We start from the raw sequence: 20312 nt of genomic DNA, 5'->3' as shown, positions 1-20312 counted from the left end.
TCTTTAATCCCTGGAATACTCCAAATCCTATCCTCATTGAAGAAATGGGGCGAGTAGGAGTTAAACTTGACCGCAGGGCCAAGTTAAGGAGGACAGAGGGGCACCTCCCTATGAATTGTTGGATGGCACCTACTGGGCTCACGGCCATCCACCTGAGGCTTCATGTCCCTCCCTGACTCCCTGGGCTCCTGACCCTTGAATATCTGCCTTTGTCCTGGGGACCTGACCTTGTGTTTGTGCATCCCAATAACTAGATTGCTGGGGTCTCTCTGACCCTGATTCACCAGCTCCAGCTTCTCGGAAGGACAGGACTCCACCTCCCAGTGGCTGACCTCTTCACACCATCTGGCCCCGCACCCTGTCTCAATGTGCACTCCTGCCGGGGGCTTGGCAGATCTTCCCGAGGCCTCGGGGAGCAGCACCATTGAGGCGAGGGTCCTGAGATGGGGCTCACCTCTTCACAGTGCGCAGGAGGGTGGAGCGGGCCTCATTGTGGAAGGTGATGATGACGCTGGTGGCCGCCAGGTCCGCAGAGTAGGAAACAGACGGGCAACTGCAAATGGAGCACAGGGGTCAGAGGGCAGCGTGGGAGCATCCTTAGGACAGGCTTGAGGCTTCTCTCTGTCCAGCCTGCTGCCCCCGGGAATACCTCTGTGGGACAGGGAAGGCAAGCCTGAAGCCAGGGGGCGGGGCTGCCCTCCAAGCCCGCACTCCACCCCGCTCAGCCCATCCGGCCTGGAGCCCTAAGAGGGAAGCCACAGGTTGGGGTACTTTCCCCGGCCTGGTCATCTTTACCAAAGACCTAGAGCCCTCAGAACCCCCATCACTGAAGTGTTCAGAAGGGTTCTGACCATCGTGTCTGTGTGGGCACCGCTCCAGGCCCCGGGGACCCAGCCCTGGGCCAACAGACGGAGCTCCCTGCCTGCCGGAGAGACAAAATGGGGGAGACGGGGAGACCAGCCTCTGTTCAGCTACAGCCACAGCACCCTGTAGCTTCTTTCTCTTCTCCCGGCTCGCGACATTTGGAGGATCTGGAGAGGAATCGCCCCTCTGCTATCGTCCTGTGACTCCCTCCCTCTCGCTGCCCAGCCTGGACAGCTGGCTGGTGACCTGGGGCGGGGGAGCAGGCTGTCTCCTCCGGGGGCCCTGGCCTCCCCCTGGAGCACACAGAAGCCCCGAGAAGACCACGAGCAGTGCCTGCCACCCCGCTCCCTCCCCCTTCTCCGGCTCACACCACATTTTCAGCCATTGGCTTCCCCCTCCTCAGGAAAGGGAATTAAAACAATCCCTTCCTGCCAGCCTCCATCCCTGTCGCTTCTGCGGGTGCTTTTATTCGTGCTCCTGGGGCCAGCGGGAAGGCAGCTGGTTTTCATGGCAATCTTCTTTATTACAATTGCTCTCTGACTATTCCAGCAGGGTCTGTTTTCTCATTCCAGCACTCACGCCCCGACAGCGTCTTACAGCCGGATTCCCAGGCCCATTTCCTGCCCTGCAGAGCAGATGGGGTCAGAAAGGCAGGAGTCCCACCAGCCTGGGACCCCCATGGGAGGAATCCTGAGAGGCTTTAGAATCATTCTCCCTGACAGGCGATGTAGGGAGTAGGAGGGGTGGAGGGGTAGGGAAATTCACCTCTGCCCCCCGAGAAGCCAGGCTTCCCAAGTGCATCCTCCCAGAGGCATGCAGATTTGGGGGTGGGAGTGGGCTTGGCCTGCTGGGACAGGGGGAGTGCTGGGAGAAGCAGCTGCCTCCTGGGTTCCCGGCCCCCCAGCACTGACCTCCAGGGACCCACGTCCTGACTGGGAACCCCAACCATCTGGTGCCCAGGAAGGAGAGAATCTGGATAGTGATGCCCATTTTCCACCTGAAAGTGGCCTACCTACCCATACCCCATCTGGAGGGTAGACTTGACCTCCCCCCAACCCACCCCCTCCAACTCTCTCCACTCTGCATTTCTCTGGGATTTACAACCATGATGATGGCGATTTATCCGGATCTCAGGAGCCAAGAGCCTTTGAAGACGTTTGCCCCAGGCCTGTGTTTCAGGTTTGGGGCTGGTGGGGTTTTCTTTGTGTTGCTAGTAGGTCTGTCTTGCCTGGTCTCTCTGTTCCCCTTGAGGGGGCTCCCCAGATTGAGGGCTGGACGAGGAACTATCCTGACTGTTTGGAGGCCAGCAGAAGCTGCTGTCTGGAGGGCCAAGGAGAAGAGCAAGGCTCACCCCAGCACGTGAAAGCCAGCCCCTCCGTTGCTCCACCTACACGCGCACACACACACACACACACACACCCCGATCCACCTCAGGCTTCTGGGAGGGCTGGTAGCAACACGGGGGCAGGAAGGGAGGCTGGCCTCACCAAACCACCCCTGCCTCACACTCGAAGAGTCTCGTTTTAAGACCTGTGTCTCCCCAAGAGGAACTCCTCCTTTAAGTTCTTCAGTGAGCACCTGAGAAGCTAGGAGGGGGGCTTAGTGGGAGTGAGGGCAGAGGTGATCCAGGTTAACCCTGGGTCAGTTCAGAGATTTGGATCCATAGGACCTCTACGCCTTGGGGTCAAGGTTGGCCGTAGCCGGGGTTGCCAGGAAAGGTCTCCAAGCAGAGTTGTGTGGACATAGCCTTGTAGGCCCCACAGTGCAGGTGGACTCCGCACCAGCATTGACCGAGAAAGAACTTGTGAGATCTGAGCTGGCCAGTGGACCTGTGGGGAGGCCTTTCGGAGTAGCAGGATTATCGTCGTACTGGCAGTGCTGGGATTCCAAGACAGTGAGGACAGTCTGGGGCTCCCCCGACTCCATGTCCATCTCCTCTTGACAGGCGGCCAAGCCCACCGGATTTCAGGCTCACCTCCATGAGTGACATGGAAAGTGCTAGAAGCATGTCCCTTTCTGCACCCTTATCTCACACATACCTTTTGTGCTGTGGAGTAGCTGCTTCAGAAGGAAAAGCAATCTTGACCCGCATCATCCCCACCTACCCTTAGACCAGGACCAGCCTGGTGCTAGGAACACAGCTGGTCCAACACAGCCCATGTGGGTCCCTCAGAAACGCAGGCACATGGGTGAGTCTGCTCCAAGAGCCCCTCCTGCCCTGTCGGCACGGAGCACAGACGAAGCCCCCAGACCAGCCTGGGTTGGCAAGGAACCTTCCCCGGAGGAGAGGACACTGAGGGGAGGTGTGAAGGTACAGGTGGGGGGTGGGGTTCAGGCGGGGGAAACAGTGTGTGCATAGACAAGGGCAGGGGGACAGAAGGGTATAGAACTGCGGGAGCATTAAGTGCTAGGCGAAAAGGAGCAGAGGTTCAGGGCCAGGAGGGGTGGCTTGCACTTCAGGGTAAGGACCTCAGACTATTCCCATAGGTAAGGGCAGGAAGGGGGGGCTGGAGGTGGCAACTACAATCCAGACAGGACACATCAAGGGCCTGAACCAAGGAGGGGGCATTGATGGCTTGTCCAAGGTCGGTCACTCACACCGAGTGCAGTCGGAGTGGGGAACATCACGGAAGGTGTCCTTGGTCCTGCTCTGGGGCCTCTCCTACCTACACCACTGGGAGAGCCAAGAGCAAGGCTGGGGAGCATTTCTGGGAACTTCTGAGGAAGCAGGGGCAGCGGGGCAGGAAGACGAGAATCCCTTGCACAGTGCGGGCAGGGTTGGTGGCCCCTCTTCACCTCAGCCACCATCAGCAGGCTCGCCCACCCCCTCCGGCCTCCCTGTGGTCCCCTGGCAGCCCCCTCTCACTGGGACTCCAGACTGAGGTGCTGAGGGGCCTCCCCGGTGCCCGCTGAGTCTCCTTGGCCGTCTCAGGCCCTCTGGAGGTCAATGAAACAGAGGAGGCAAGAGACAACTGAGGGTGAGGGTGTGAGGCTCTCAACAACCAGATGGAGTCTGAGGCGATCCTTCTCATTCCTTCAGTCCCGGGGACTGCTGACGGGGGCCGGCCCTGCCCTCCACGGCGCCATGGACGCTGTACCTGTAATGGCGTGTGTCCCGGATGGCTCGGTCTGGGCTCAGCTTGTCACTCTCCAGCTGGTTGAAGGCATGCTGCCTGTAAGGGTCCTCTCCGGCCTTCAGCTGCTTGGCTGCCAGGTACGCCTTCTCATCGAAGCCTCTGGAGGGTGTTCCTGTCACCTGAGCCAAAGGTCAGCATCAGAGGGGTCGCAGGCGGGAGGATAAAGCCGCCACTGTGGGGTAAGCCCTGATCCCGCCGGCAGGAGCCAGCTGCCTTACCTCGTCCGTACTTCATCCCAACTCTGTGAGCAGGAGATCGGTACTTCCCCCCTTGTACAGATAAGGAAACCGAGGCTCAAGAAGTTAAAAAAACAGTACCCAAACTGCTCTTAAAAAATGAAGGCTTTTTTTTTTTTTTTTTAAAGCCCAAGGTCAGAGCTAATGAGTCACAGGTTCTGGATTCAAACTGGTTTTTCTGACCCGGAAAGTCATTCTCTTGCCCAGTGCTCTTTGCTGGATTTGGAGAAGGTGACCCCCGAGATGAGGTGTCCTGAGGGGACCACCAGCCAAGCTGGAGGTCGCCAAGCAACCTACAGTGTCCTAGGGATAAACTTGGGCCTGACCCTGGACTAGGCATGCAGTAAAACACCCGGGGCTTGGATGAGCTGCTGTCCAGAGAACTACCTGTGAGGACAAGCAGGCCCTTCCAGGCTCGCGCCAGAGCTGCCAGAACACCCAAACGCAGACAATGGTGCATCTTCTCGGGGACTGGCACTTGCTGCTGAGATAGTCAGAGCTCCTGGCTCACCGGAGGAGTGATGGATCACACAGGCCATGGCCCAGCCTCTCTCCTCTTAGCCACACCCCACTCTGTACTCCCAAAGTCCCCCCATGAAAGACCCTGGGGAAGGACACATCTGAGATGAATGGAGAGATAGATGGATCCTGACATCTCATTATTTGAACCAAACTGCTGGCCGGATGTTCCCCCAGAGTGCCTTGAAATATCATCAATGGTGAGCGCATCCTGACTGCAGCCCTCCCACCTGCCCAGCAGCCTGGGCTGGAGCTGTGGGCCCCCAGAGGCAGCGGGAAGGTGGGCGAGGGTTATCCAGACACAGAACTCTGCATGAGGACTCCATCAAAGGCCTAGCCCCAGAGGGATGGTCCCTGGAAGGTAGCTGGACGTGGGGGAGAGGAGACCGAGGTGTTGGGTGATGCTGGGGGACATCCACAGTGGCCCAGGGCCTCCATGAAAGCCTAGCCCCAGACCTCGCCAGCAAGAATGCGGAAGGCTCCAGGGGGTGAGTATCTCCTTCAGGGATGCCACTCCGTCGGGTTCCAGCCTCCGGGTGCATCCTGTCCTAGGAGCCAGCCCCTGAGCTCCCCGAGGTCAGAGCTGGTGAGGGAGGTCTCCTCGTGTCCACCGGGCCCAGCTACACACAGATGCTCAGGATGGTGGCCACGGCTGCGGCAGCCACACTGTGATTGATATTCGGAGTTGGTGCCATGACAAGGGCTGGACAGATGTGGCAGAGCCCCCATGGGCTGGAAATACGTTTCAGGAAAGACAGAAGGAGGGAAGGAAGGAGAGAGGGAGAGGAAGGCTGTTTTGACCTGAACCCTGGATTGCTAGAAGGACCCAAGCTGTCCATCTTGGAGAGTGAGCAGGAGAAGTTCTCTGTGTCCTTCCCACCTGGGAGAAGGACGGGCGCTAACTCTGCCCCCCCAATTCCTCTGAGCCCAGGTCAGAGAAATGGAAAGCAGCTTCTATTGATATCTGAGATAAAATAAAAGAAAAACTGCAGAAGCTCCCAAAGGGAGAGTATGCCACTTAATTATCCTGCAAGCCAACTGTGGGAAATAACCGTGTTTATTTATTTAGGGCTTCTGGCCACTCTGTGGGCTCAGGAAACCTCTGAGTCCTCATCCCACACTCACCCATCACCCAAGAAACATGGATTGAGAGCAGTGCATCTACCAGGCACTGGGACACCCCTCTGCCAAGTTCCAAGGCCTATCTGATCATTCATTCAGTTGTTCAAGAATGCTTGAGTTCACTCACTCCTTCATCCAGCCACCCAGTCATTCCGCAGAGCTCCACAGAGCACTCCCTGGTGCCAGAAGGAAGGAATGCTCAGGAGACTCTTCCCCCATCTCCAGCCTGCAGCCTTCCTGCGCCTCAGGCAAAGCTTCCTCAGGGCTCTAGAGAATGTTGTGGAAGACCAAGGGCTCAGGCCAAGGTTCACTAGAGAAGTTCCGTTCACTAGCGAAGCTCACTAGGATGAGCTAGACATCCTCAAAGATGCTGTTCAGAAGCGTCTGCTGCTCCCTCCCGCAGACCATAGCCTCCGAGGGTGCTCCAGCTGTCCTCCAAGGCTAGACCCTTCACTTGTGAGCCACCTCGTGAAGAAGGGTGCTGTGGAGTCCCAGTCCCTGCTCCCTCCCGGGGGTCTTAGCCCTGCTTCCACGTTGACCCAGCATCTCTGGGGCCTGGAGCCGAAACATCAGTTGGCCCCGAGTCAGCCAAGTGGAGGGGACACTAAGGAAGGGTAGGATGTGATCTCTGCAGGGCTTTAACTTCCTCTCTGCCCAGCGCCTCCCTGGCCTCACCCCGTCCCGACCCAGACCTCTTCTACCTGGTATCTCACTAGTTCATATGCCTGCACCGCAGCTCATATTTCCTCACGGCTCTCGACCCCTCCTTTCCCTTTGGCCCTGTTCTTTGATCTTGAGACTTCCAGGTCTTTGAATGGCCCATCGGTACCGCTAACTCAACACCTCAAAACGAATTTGTCCCTGAAGACCACCACATGCTTCTCCTGCATGGCTGGTTGCCGAGGTGGGCAGTGCTGACCTCCTGGTCCTCCCAATAACACATGCAGGGGTCGTCCGTGATGTCTTCCCCGATGCTCCTCAGCCTGACCGAGACCACGGCCCTGCACATCCACAGCGGTGTCCTACGGGCTCACCACTAGTGCTAAATCAACAAATATTTCCTGCAAGTCTCGTACGTGCAGGCACTGTGCAAGAGGCTGGGAAGATGGAAATAAGCAAAAGCAGTATGGACCCCAGAAGAGAAATCTAGGAACCTAGATCACCCCTCGCGGCTCCCCCATCCTATGCCAGACCTGGCCACGGAAGTTCAAGAAGAAACCCTCACCCTCAACCTCAGATCATGGGTAGCTGGAGAACTGGCCGTGGAAGCCCATCCCACCCCAAGCCTAGCTGGAACAGGAGTCCAGACAGGGTGCATGCGCCACAGACTGGGGACCAGTGAATGCTCTTCCCCTTCTGCCCTGTTTTCCCACCCACACCGCTTACTAAGCACACTGGCGAGGGGTAAAGGCATCCTTTGGCTCGAGGCTGTAGGACCATGAGGAGCTATATCTGGATCAGCCTGGGAGATCTGAGATCCTGGGCTTGGAGCCAGTTGGAGCCACTATATGGGACTCGTACTGCTGCCCTTTCTGGAGGGGATGAGGGCACTTGGAGCTGCTTGTGGAATTCACAGATCACGTGGCACCGACATCTGTGCTTTACTTCTCTTTCTTTTCCACTAGATGGTGAGATCCCCACCTTCAGGCTCCCAGCACCCAGCACGTAGTAGGTACTGAGTGGATGTCTGCTGAATAAAGGAATGAATGAGTGAATGAACGAATGAATGAATACCTAAATAATGTCCCTGCTCTCAACTTACCTATAATCAACAGGGGAGAAAACCACAGCTAACAAAAGGGAATGCTCTGACATATCACATGACCTTCTGTGGCTTTTGCTCTCCTGACAGAGCTCACAGTGGCCCAGGGCACTCTATGGGTGGGGGCCCAGTTACCTCATGGGCTCGGGTTCTGCTGTTGCCCCCTCCCTGGCTCTGTTCTGGCCACACTAGCCTCCTGGTGTTCCTTGAGCCTGCCGGCACCCTTCCCCTCAACCCTTCTGTTCCTTCTCCTTCCTGGAAGGCTCTTCCAGATGTCTGCATGGCTCCCTCCTTCACCCCTCTGCAAGGCTCTGCTCAAACCTCACTTCTTCTGTGAGCCTTCCCTAACCGCCCCCCCCCACCTATAACACTATGACCCCAGCCCCTCATTCCCTATCCTCCTGCCTTGTTCTAAATTTCCTTCTAGCTGATGGAAGTGTCATCTGATGTTCTTTCTATGTGTATTTTGCTTAGTTATTTTATCTTTCTGACTGCTTCTCCCCACAAGAATATAAGAGTCACTAGGGAAGGGATGGTCTGTTTTGTTTAATGCTGGATCCCAAAACCCGGAACAGTGCCTGTTGGTAGGATTCAAAATCAATGGCTAATGAATATGCGAGTGATGAGCTGTCATGACCCCACTCATCGCCTTCCCCTCCCACATATGCGTACTTGGCTAACACATTCCTTGGAACTGAGGTGGACCAAGCTGGTGGCAGGGTAGTTTCTGCTTACCTTGGGGATCTCCTTCCCACTCATATCTCTTGGCAGGAGTGTTAAACACTGTCCTCCTGTCCCATCAACGCCTTGATCACCCCCACAGGGGTGGGCACAAGGCCCAGGCTAGGCTGATCTATCATAGAGATTGGTGAAGCAATCATCATTTGACTCCATCTGGGCCAATCAGAATCCACTCTGAGAACTTTCTATAAGATGAGTTCTTTTTGTCATGTCCCATAAACCTGGGAGGCAACTCCTCTTGCCTATTACATGGAGAAATTTTGTCTGGAGAATGAAGAAGAAACAATCAGAGCCAAGAGACAGAAAGAGCTATAGTGATATTATTTGGGGATCCCTGGAGCTAGTCATATCTGATCCCAATTCATCTTGGGTTTTTTTTGTATCTGTCTATCTATCTGCCTATCTACCTTCCTACCTACCTACCTGTCTTATCTACTACCTATCTGTCCTCTTTTTTTTTTTTTTTGCTTAAACTAGTTTGAGTTGACTATCCTCTCTAATAACCCAAAATTCAGAGATGTCAGTCCTTCAGTCATTCCAGTGAATAGAAAACCATTCTCCAAAAGTAAGAAACAGAGGTGCCTGGGTGGCTCAGTTGGTTAAGAATCTGCCTTCGGCTCAGGTCATGATCCCAGGGTCCTAGGGTTGAGCCCCGCGTCGGGCTCCCTGCTCCGCGGAGTCTGCTTCTCCCTCTGCCTCTGCTGCTCCCCCTGCTTGTGCTCTCTTGCTCAAGTGCACGTGCTCTCTCTCAAATAAATAAATAAAAATCTTTTAAAAAAAGTAAGAAACAAAATCAAAAACAAACACCAAAAAACGAGCCACGAATGGAAATGACAGAGTTTGGTGGCAGTGGACCAGGCTGGTCCCTGGCATCTGGCCCAGTGACTTGAGCCTACAGTCAGGTGGGGCATTCTCTGCCTTCCCAGCAGGCAGGGCTGTGGTCAGGCTTGGGGATCGGGGCAGGGGTCCATCTGGACCACAACATAAGAGTCCCTTGAGTTGCCCTGACAAGGAAGGAGGGCTGGGAGATGGTAAGTGGCAGCCTGCTGGGCCTCCCACAACCCTCCAGCCTCCTCCAAGAGCTCTTGGCTGAGGGTTAGATGGTTAGAGGATGGTCTCCTCCCCGGTCTGTCCTTTGGGGAAATGCCCAACCCAGCACTTCCACATCCAACAAGGTCAATCACATATGAAATTGTTTAAACTGAAATAATGACTCTGCTCTATAAAACGGGAAGAATTATTTCTCATCTTGGAGAGTTGTATTTTCAGTCCATCACTTCAGTTAAACTTTGAATCTTGCCTGCCTGGCTTTAATTTTTTTTTTTTCCAGCTAGATTTGCTTACTTCTCCTTGACTGCTAAATTTCGGAAGCAAACAGCAAAGGGGAAGGTTTGAAATAAGAAAGGAAAATATTTTCCACATCACTTTTTATCAAAAACGTTCAACCCAAATCCCCAAGCCCTGTAAACTTTCTTTTAAAACATACATGCACCTCTAAATTGTAGATTTAAACAACTCAAACTCCTTTTAAATAACTGCTGCCTAATTTCCTTTTACTGCCAGTAAAACAGGTACCTGCTGGGCTGGCCTTTCACTCAAGTTCAATGAAACTGCAAATAAAAAGGCCCTGGTCCTATTTTATGGCTCCTGACTTTTTTCCTGAGTCTGCTCTAAACCCCAACTACCTGGTGAACAAAATGTGCTTCCCAACCACTCCCCACTCCCCTGGGAACAAAGTCTCATCTTATGCTGCATCCAAAGTTGAAAGACTGCCATTCTTCAGGAAGGCTGGGAAATGGAGTACATGATTCACCAGCTCTGAGTGCAAGGTGTCAGGTTCCACCTCTCCCGAATGAAAAGGCGGGTCCCACTGGGCCTCCCCGCAAGCCACTGGGTTCTGGGGAAGCAGCCAACCACGCCTGGCCTACCCGCGCTCCTATCCAACCAGACAAGACGCTGGGGGTGGCACAGGGCTGGGGACCTCAGCTTGGGTACAGGAAACCTCGCCTAGGGTATCAAGGGTCCCTCAGGGGCCTGCCCCAGACATGTCCCCAGTTCCCCTTTCACATGGCCTCCAAAACAGTTATGTAAGGGTTACCAGCCCGGCCTTTGAAATCTGGGGGGATAGAATGCAGGTGTTTACTGCTCTCTGGCCTTGGGAAGTCACTTACCCTTTCTGAGCCTGCTTCTTCAGCTAGAAAATGGGGATTGTTGTGAGGATTAAAGGACACGATGTAAATAACATGCTTAGCACACTATCTGGCACATAAATTATAATTATTAATTATTATTAGCTCGCCTGCCTTTTTACCAGTTGTTCTCCACCTTGGCTGCACATTAGAATCCGAAGAATTGGAATATTTAAAAAATCCTGATGTCCAGGCCCTACCCAAGACCGATTCAATCAGAATCTCTGGAGGTGGAAGACTAGCATCAGGAGTTCTTAAAGCTCTCCAGGTGTCCCAGTGCGCTAGCAAGGTTGAGCTGCCGCTTTATATAGATGCAGGACAGTGAGCTGGGGAAATCACAGGACCAAGGACTAGAAGGGACCTCGGAGGCCATCTCCCCTGACCCCCTTCCCAAGGAGCCTCAGGGTGAGTCTGGGTTTTGGCCTCTCTACTGCTTCACCATCAGCAGAGCCAACTGGAACTCAGCTGGAGCCTTCGTTGTTACTATAGAAACCACCACCTTGTAACACTTGCCCACGTGCCCTGGAGGCTCTAGTTCAATTACATACCAAGGAGCACAGGGTAAGGGCCACCTGGGAAGCCCACCTTGGGCTTCTGGTTAGATTTGCCACCACAACCTGGTTTCTCCAGGGGCGCTGATGACCACACAGCTTTATGACACCAGTGGTCTCATCAAGAAAGAGGGGGAGTGCGTTCCCCAGATGGTCTCTGTTCAGGTTCAGGGAGATTTCAGGTCCAATCAAGCTCCCCAGGTCCCATTTTCCACACTCTGCTAGGCCCAGAGGTCATCCAGGGGTGGAGGGATTCTGAAGGCGGGCAATGCTAGGGACGTGCGGTGGGATAGCTCAGTTTCCACCTGCGTATCAGCTTGAGTAGAGCATTCCTGGGTTTGCGAAGAGTACCAAACCCTGCCGTACCCCCCGCCCCCGTCACAGCTGCTGCAGAGTGTAAGGAACAAGGAGGCCTCTCTTGCAGTAATGAGCAGATGCTGACTGCTTCCTGAGGGCCTGCTATGAGCTGGGTGCTATGCTAGGTGCTTATTTCCAGCTTCAAGTAGTCCTGCCAAATGGGTGCTCCTCTGAGCCTGCTTTTACAGAGGTGGAAACTGAGGCCCAGGGAGATAAAATAACATGCCAAGGTCACAGAGCTGCTGAGTGGCTGGGCTGGGCCCGGAATTGAGGCTGTCTGGCTACAGGGCTTAAGCACAAAGCTTTCTCTGTATGTCTTCAGACTACTCCTAGGCACAGATGGGCTTCGCACTGCCTTCCAATTCTGAGTCCCTCAGCTCCAAAACAAGCTGGCCTCTGGTGCCCGGAACACAGCCAGGCCCTGACAAGTGCAGGCTGGAGGCTGCCTCCCCACTAGGCTCAGGGTTCAGAGCATCAGCTCATGGTTCAGAGGCAGACTTGCCCAGTGCTGTCATCTCCTGGCTTGACATGGGCATGGAAACGCTTCTCTGTTTTGGCTAGAAAGGACGTGGAAAAAATGAAAAGAATAAGAGTTTGTATTAGACGAAAACAGCACATAACCAAATTTCCTTGGGTCAGTCCGGGCCCTCCTCGGTCTTCCCAGCCAGGCACGTCCTCAGGGTCCTGACGACCTGCAGCTGCAGTCACAGAAAAGGGGGACAAAGCCAATTCCTGTTCAGGTTCTTGTCTGCTTGAAGGTACCAACCCCCCAACAACATTGCCACGCTCTGCGACCGAGAGAAAAGAAGTGAGCAGAAAGAACAGCTGAGACAGGGCCACCTCAGGGCTCCCCAGGCCCCCACAAACACCCTCCCAGCCCACATATGGTGCAGATCACACAGGTGTAATTTGTCAGTGTCATTTCCGGTGCTTCATATTCAGTCTATTGAACTTGATATTAACTGGAAAAATAAAAGCAATTATGGGCCACGTACTACATAGAATACCTCCAGTACGACTATTTCAAGAGTGTCAGCAGCCTCCTGCCTCACCCACTGAGGATCCCGGCTGGGCCAGGACCAAATCCCAGCCGTTAGCACTCAGCAGGGGCTGACTGTGGCCTGATGCCTCAGTTCATAGCACTTTTTGGAACAAAGAGCCAAATTAATGTAGTGATCTGGCGCAGTACATTATTGGCACGGTAGGTCAAGTTTAGAAGTACATTACCTGTGCTTCATATATAATTAATATAATTAAAGGATTAGGTTATACCCTCCAATAGAGACAGCATTCATTACAAAGGCAGACTTTTAAAATCAAATTAAGCAAAAAGAAAGAGGAGGGGAAGGGGAACAGGAAAAAAGCAGCCTGGTTCATGTGACTTTCTCCAAGGGGCACTGCAGGCCCGAGTACAACTTGTGTCCCCAGATTGGCACCTCCCCTGACAGCCCAGCATTTTACCTAGGTGCAATATGCAAAATGGCCATAAAAATCTGGAAATGGGGCTAATACTAAGATTTTCTTTTTAATGAACAGAGCCCTTTCGATTAATTCTTCTAGGGTATGCTAAAGATGCAGGGTTTTTTAAAAAAACTTTTTAAAGATTTTATTGATTTATTTGTCAGAGAGAGAGCACAAACAGGGGGAGTTGCAGGCAGGGGAGAAGGAGGCTCCCCGCTGAGCAGGGAGCCCGATGATGCGGGACTCAATCCCAGGACCCTGGGATCATGACCTGAGCGGAAGGCAGGGGCTTAACCGACTGAGCCACCCAGGTGTCCCAGGATACAGTTTTATTCAAGCAGAAATCAGAGACACAAATCATCTGATCACGGCTGGGATCAATGGAAATATAGTGTTATGCATCTCATTCATTACAATTTTGCACCGTGCACCAAACCATACATTGTTAATAAGTCACAATACAATGCCTATGTCATGCATTGCAATGTAACCTAAATAATAATATATATGTTTGTCCACGTTTTCCTTGATGACCACCCTGTAGTTAAACAGAACCTTAACAGGAAGTGCAGCTCATTCTTGAAAAAGACTCAGTGCTACAGAGATGTAAATCCTCCTTGACTTAATCTACAAATTTAGTGCAATACTGATCAAATAACAACTGTACTGGGAGTGGTGGGGAGAGAGGAGGATTCAGCTGGAAGAATTTAAGCATGAGTGAACAATCAGGAAAAATCTGAAAAAAATTGAAGATAGGGAAATAAACCTACCAGATATTAAGACATATGAAAGACTGCAGACTTTATATAGCAAGATACTATTGGTATAAAGCCAAACAAATCAATAAAAGAAAACAGAGAGGTTAGAAATAGAACCAAGTACATATGGAGGGTTGGCACAAGATATAGTTGCATTTCAAATGGCAGGGGGAAGGGAGAGACACGCTATTCAGTGACTGATGTTAGGGAAAGTGACCAGACAATATGGAAACAAGTAAAGCTGAATTTATTTTTTAAACCAAAATCAATTTTAGGTGGCTCAAAATTTAAAATTAAAAAAAAAACTAGGGGTGCCTGGCTGGCTCAGTCAGTGGAACATGTGACTCTTGATCTCGGGGTTGTGAATTTCAGTCCCACGGTGAGTGTAGAGATTACTTAAAAATAAAACATCTTAAAAAAAAAAAAGTAAAATAAAATAAAAAAGAAACTAAAAAGTATACAGAAAAAATTACTTTTTGTTCTTGTTTTTCGCAATCTCAGATGTAAAATCCAAATGTCACCAAAAAATGTACATAAAGATTTAAAAATTTTATAAGGCTAAAAAAACCACAAAGTCAAGATACAAACATTATGCTGGGAAAAAAATATTAGCCAAATATAAGCCAAAGAATTAATTCCTTCAATATGCAAAGAACTTTTATAAATCAATAAAAAAGAACCAATAATTCAAAAGAAATGTAGACAAAAAGGATATGAACAAGTAGTTCATAGAAATGTGAAATACAAATGACCAATAAGAAATGAAAGGGGTTGATGCCTGGGTGGCTCAGTCGGTTGAGCCTCTGCCTTCAGCTCAGGTCATGATCCCAGGGTCCTGGGATCGAGTCTCTCGTTGGACTCCTTGCTCAGTGGGGAACCTGCTTCTCCCTCTGCCTGCTGCTCCCCCTGCTTGTACTCTCTCTCTCTCTGACAAATAAATAAATAAAATCTTTAAAAAAAAAAGAAAGAAAGAAAGAAAAGAGGGGCGTCTGAGTGGCTCAGTCGGTTGGGCATGGACTCTTGGTTTTGGCTCAGGTCATGATCTCATGGGTTGTGGGACTGAGCCCCTGTCGGGCTCCCCACTTGGTGGGGAGTTGGCTTAAAGGATTCTCTCCCTTGGCCCCTCCCCTGCTGCATGTGCGTGCCTACCTGCGCGCGCTCTCTCTCTCAATTTAAATGAATGAGTCTTTATTCTTGGATTTGCGAAATTAGTAAGAAATTGTATCTTATTTTAATTTGCACTTAATAATCAATGAGGTTGAATATCTTTGATTTCTTCTTTTTAAAAGACTATTATATATAATGCTCAGTATTTTGAAATATTGAAGAAATAGAAGCCCTTATATGTTGATAGATTATAAATTGGCATGACCAAGACCGTGTGACAACATCATTTTATTCTTTTTTTTTCAAGATGTTATTTATTTATTTATTTATTTGAGAGAGAGGGAGCATGGGTGTGGGGAGGTGCAGAGGGGGAGGGAGAGACAGAATCTCTCAAGCAAACCCCACATGGAGCCCAAAGCGGGGGCGTGGAGCCCCACTCAGGCTCTATCTCATAACCCTGAGATCATGACCTGAGCCGAAACCAAGAGTCAGATGCTCAACCAACTAAGCCACCCAGGCACTCTTGACAACATCATTTTAAATACTACTTTTTGACTCAGTAGAAGTTCCATTTTTAGGTAAACATAAATTTGGTTTTCCTGAGACAGTCCCAGTATACACCTGTGCTCTCAGGAGCCCCTGTGAATTAGAATTTGTCTTAGTTTAGGTAAAAGACTATATAATCCCTAAATTATAGTTTATCCTTAGAGTAGAATTCTAAATAAATGTTAGAAAGAATAAGTTATGTATGTACACTGTGATTGATTTTGTATCAAGAGTTCATAAATGCATGCGTATGTAAATGTATAGATGTATCTGGAAAAATACAGGGCAAACTGGTATACTGGGGTCACCTCCAGAAAGTGGCACAGGAGTGGGCTGGAAGACTGAAGAATTTTACCTTTTCCTTTATACAAGCTTGGTTTTTTTATAAATAAGTACTCTTTTACAATAAAATTCTTTTTTTAAAGATTTTATTTATTTGAAGAGAGTACGCACAAGAGTGGTGGGGAGGGACAGAGGAAGAAGGAGAAGCAGACACCCCCTGGGCAGGGAGCCTGACGTGGGACTAGATCCCAGGACCCTGGGATCATGACCTGAGCTGAAGGCAGTTGCTTAACCAACTGAGCCACTCAGGCACCATACAATAAAATTCTTTACAAAAACCGGATGAACCGGGAGCACCTGGGTGGCTCAGTCGTTGGGCGTCTGCCTTCAGCTCAGGTCATGATCTTAGGGTCCTGGAATCGAGTCCCACATCGGGATCCCTGCTCGGCGGGAAGCCTGCTTCTCCCTCTCCCACTCCCCCTGCTTGTGTTCCCTCTCTCTGTCAAAATAAATAAAATCTTAAAAAAAAAAAACAACCAGATGAACCTTAATTCTTCTCTACCTAAGATAAAAGAACTGAGCTAAATTATTGTCATCATCAACATCATCATCTTCAGAATGTATCACAGATATAAATAAATAGATGAAAAGTAAGCCCTTCCTCACCTGAAACATTTGGGGGCAGAAGTACCAGCCAGGAACAGGTTAGTCCTGATGAAGAGGAGGGGAAGGGAAGTTGCAAGGGAAAAAGAATAATTTTCCCTCTACCTTTCTGAGGTCTTAGCTGAGACTCCTATAATAAAAGACAGATAAAGTGTTCTGGGACCCAGTTTCAACGTGGCAGGGTTTTCCCCACACCACTAGCAAGCAATTCTCAGACAGCAACTGGATGACCTACAGTTCAGCCCAATTCTGACACTGTCTACCTGGAGATGGCCTCAGATCCCACAGGTGGAGGACCCAGTCCCACAGGAGGTCCACCTCCTCACAGGCCAGTCACAAGCCCAGGCTGTTACTTGTGCTTCTAACGAACTGGCTACAAAATCACGACCCCCTCCTGGGGTTCCATTACTCTGTTAGAGCCACTGAGAGCTTACTTACTACATTACCGGCTTATTACAAAGGCTACTGAAGGATACAAATCAACAACCAGATGAAGAGATACATAGGGCAAAATCCAAAACAAAGGAGCTTCTGTTCTGGTGGAGCTTGGGTGGCACGCGAAAGTGTTCTGGTTCCCCAACCAGGCAGCTCTCCAGACTCCCTCCTTTTGGCTTTTATGGAGGCTTCATATTACATAGACATGATTGATTAAATCATTGGCCATTGGCATTTGATTCAACCTTCAGCCTCTTCTCCCCTCTCCTCCCCGGAAATCAGGGGGTGGGACTGAAAGGTCCTCTCCTCCATTCACAGTTCAAGGTATTCATTCCCCTGGCAACCAGTCCCCATCCAAAAGTCACCTCATTAACATAACTGAGGACACGAGACCCAATATTATAATAAAACATGCTCCCATTGCTCTTATCACTCAGGAAATTCCAAGGGTTTAGGACCAAGAACAAAGATATATTTCTTATAAATCACAACAGATTGGGGCGCCTGGGTGGCTCAATCGTTAAGCGTCTGCCTTCGGCTCAGGTCATGATCCCAGGGTCCTGGGATCAAGCCCCACGTCAGGCTCCCTGCTCTGTGGGAAGCCTGCTTCTCCCTCTCCCTCTCCCTCTGCTTCTCCCCCTGCCTCTCCCACTACGTGTGCTCTCTTTCTGTATCTCAAATGAATAAATAAAATCTTCTAAAAAAAATAAAATAAATCACAACAGATTAACAAGAGAAAAAACAAACAGAAGTCTATTAACATGTATACAAGGAAGATACCCAGAGAAAAATGAGTAACTCCCCAAGGCACTCAGAATTCAGGATTACACACCATCTTAATAGGGAAAGGGGAGGAGGATGTAGACCTCTTAAGGGTGAGTAAATGGGTTTTAGGAAGATGAATTGGCCCTTAGAAAACTAGATGGGAGGTATGATGGTTTGTGACAGTTTGTCTGGGTGTGGTATTGACTTTAGTCTTCTCTCCCATGATAACAGTCAACTTCCTTGGCCGCTGAAACTCACGGGAAGGGGATTTATGACCAGTGAGTTCCTTTTGGAGGATCTGTGTTTAGGCAGATGATGGGAGTTCAGAGAAAGCATCTCCCTGCATTTGCTGGTTTTCAAATGCCTACAGCTCAAAATAATCAATATACCAAAGTGGCATCTTTTGGGTGGCGTTTTCTGCTACCTTTCAAAGTGGAGGCTGGAGGGGAGCAGTATACGGTGGCTGAGCCCTCGAGTGTGTGTGTGGGTGTTATAGCAGGTGAATCCAACGTCCAGGTAATGCTTGGAGGCCCAGATTGACGTCTCCTGATTTCTCCCCAAAGCGCAAGCCTAACAATCGAAAATGGGGCTTAGGGGGAAGGCTAAGAAGGCGAGCCCTGGTCCAGGGCCATGACCTCACCTGTGCTCTAGGCACCGACCACAGAACACTCTGAAGGGGATGGTACTCAGACCTTTCCTTTACCATTTGTCCATTTTTAGCTTTTTTTAAAAAAACCTCTTGTAAAATGCCTTGTATGGAGTGTTTCGCTTAGTAACTTGGTTGAAAGGGGCGGGCGGGCCAAGGGGAGCTGAAAAGTGCTGTCAGTCAAGTCCCTCAGGCTAGCCCACAAGCCATTCTGCAGGCCTGAGATACCCTCTGGGAACAGCATTTCCACAGCTGCAGAAAGGAGGTAATGATGCTTACCGCCCAGGGGTTTTGAGCGCATTAAATAAAATCATTGCACCCTGTCCACATCCACGGGAGGCCCTCTCTCAATGACTGCATAAAAGGAGGGGGTTTGAAACAGATGAGCAAAGGAGAAGAAAAGAGAGAGAGAGACAAACCAAGAAACAGATTCTTAACTATAAAGAACAAAAAAACCGAGGGTTACCAGAGGGGAGGGGGGTGGGGGATGGGGGAAATAGGGGGTGGGGATTAAGGAGTGCACTTGTCGTGATGAGCACCGGGTATTGTATGGAAATATTGGATCACTATATCGAAAACCAGAAACTGGTATAACCCTGTATGTTAACTAACCGGAATTTACTTAAAAACAAAGATTCAACAATTAAAAAACAAAAGGAGGGGGTTTGAGCGAGATGCTCTCTGAGGCCTCTCCATCTTGAACATGAAATGATCTGTAACAACATCCATTCACCCTATCGTTCTTCAATACGTATTTATTACAGATCCCGGAACCCCTCTGAAGAGCCAAGAGCTGCTTTGTTAATGACCTACTGCTGTTCTTGACACACAGTAGGTGCTTAGGGGATGTTTGTCCCATCAAGAGGGTGTGTACACGGTGCCCCAAAGATCCCAGCTACGTGGGAACTGGAAGAGCGGTCAGCAGCTCTGGTCAAGTGTCATCAAAAGAGCACCTGCTTCCTCCTTGAGCTTTGGACAGGAGGTAAGAATACACAGGATCTCTAGAGTGGGGAAGCTGCAGGAAATGGGAGCCCCACCAGTGGCTCCCGCCAAGTGCATGAGCTGGGCAGATGGGCAGTCCGGGAGGGACAGAAATGTGTGGTTTAATTGCAGTTGAAGAGTCCTTTGTGGGGAATGACATTGTTGTGGGTTAATGGTGGATAGTGCTTTTCTTCCTTGACTAATATCTTTGAATATTACATTAAATTGTTTTTAAGCCACCAGAATGGTTATTAAATTAGTACCCTTTTGGAAAACAGTCTGGCAGTACACTTCTAGTGCTATATCCTTTGGCACAAAGCCTTTTCTATTTTATTCTATCCATTATCTTCCCCTAGCCATGGCAGGGTGCCAGGTGGGCCCCAAATCTCCCATATAACCAGAAGATTTAAATTTAACCTTTGGAAGGAGGGAGTAACTGGAGTAAATATGCCCTCTCATCTAGGATTCCTGTTTTAATCACACAATTAGTCATAGACAAATATTAGGCACAAAGATGTTCACAATGGTCTTATTTATAAGAATGAAAATTTGAAAACAATCTAAATGTCAACACTGGGGAAAAGAGTAAGTAAATTATGTTCCATCAATTGAAAAGAATATTTAGTAGCCATTTACAATAATTGTTATAGGCTGTGGGAAAATAAGTATGCTCTCATGCTTTATTAGAGGGAGTATAAACTGGTATAAATCTTCTAGAGGTAGGGGCCCCTGGGCGGCTCAGTTGTTAAGTGTCTGCCTTCGGCTCAGGTCGTGATCCCAGGATCCTGGGATCGAGCCCTGCATCGGGCTCCCTGCTCAGCGGGAAGCCTGCTTTTCCCTCTCCCACTCCCCCTGCTTGTGTTCCCTCTCTCGCTGTGTCTCTCTCTGTCAAATAAATAAATAAAATCTTTAAATAAATTTAAAAAAAAATCTTCTAGAGGTAAACTTACCAGTACATATCAAGGGTCTGAAAATGATGTATACATAGGATTCAATTTTAGGAATCCCTCCTAAGGAAATTATTAAAGTGGGTTCCATTTATAATAGCAAAATATTGTAGAGGAAAAAACCCTAGATTTCCAGTAGTAGGGAATTGGTTCAGTAAGTTATGGTATGGCCTTCAATAGAATACATTGCAATCACTTAAAAAGATGTAGAAATGTATTTTTTTTAACATGGAAAGCTGTTCA

General features: G+C 49.9%; 1 protein-coding gene across 2 annotated transcripts in view; it reads right to left on the bottom strand.

The window, feature by feature from the left end:
• GALNT16 (polypeptide N-acetylgalactosaminyltransferase 16) overlaps positions 1 to 20312 on the bottom strand; it is a 112032-nt gene that overhangs the window by 50791 nt on the left and 40929 nt on the right. For both annotated transcript variants that reach the window (XM_036107230.2, XM_036107229.2), the window contains exons 2-3: positions 3963 to 4120; positions 455 to 553 (exon numbers count right to left, since the gene is read on the bottom strand). In XM_036107230.2, the coding sequence (XP_035963123.1) occupies positions 455 to 553; positions 3963 to 4120 (257 nt within the window). The remainder of the gene's footprint in view (positions 1 to 454; positions 554 to 3962; positions 4121 to 20312) is intronic.

This window comes from Halichoerus grypus, chromosome 8 (assembly GCF_964656455.1).
Source record: "Halichoerus grypus chromosome 8, mHalGry1.hap1.1, whole genome shotgun sequence".
In the NCBI taxonomy this organism is placed as follows: Eukaryota; Metazoa; Chordata; class Mammalia; order Carnivora; family Phocidae; genus Halichoerus; species Halichoerus grypus.
The sequence above is the reverse complement of the archived record's forward strand: the minus strand, read 5'-3'. Positions and strand labels throughout refer to the sequence as shown.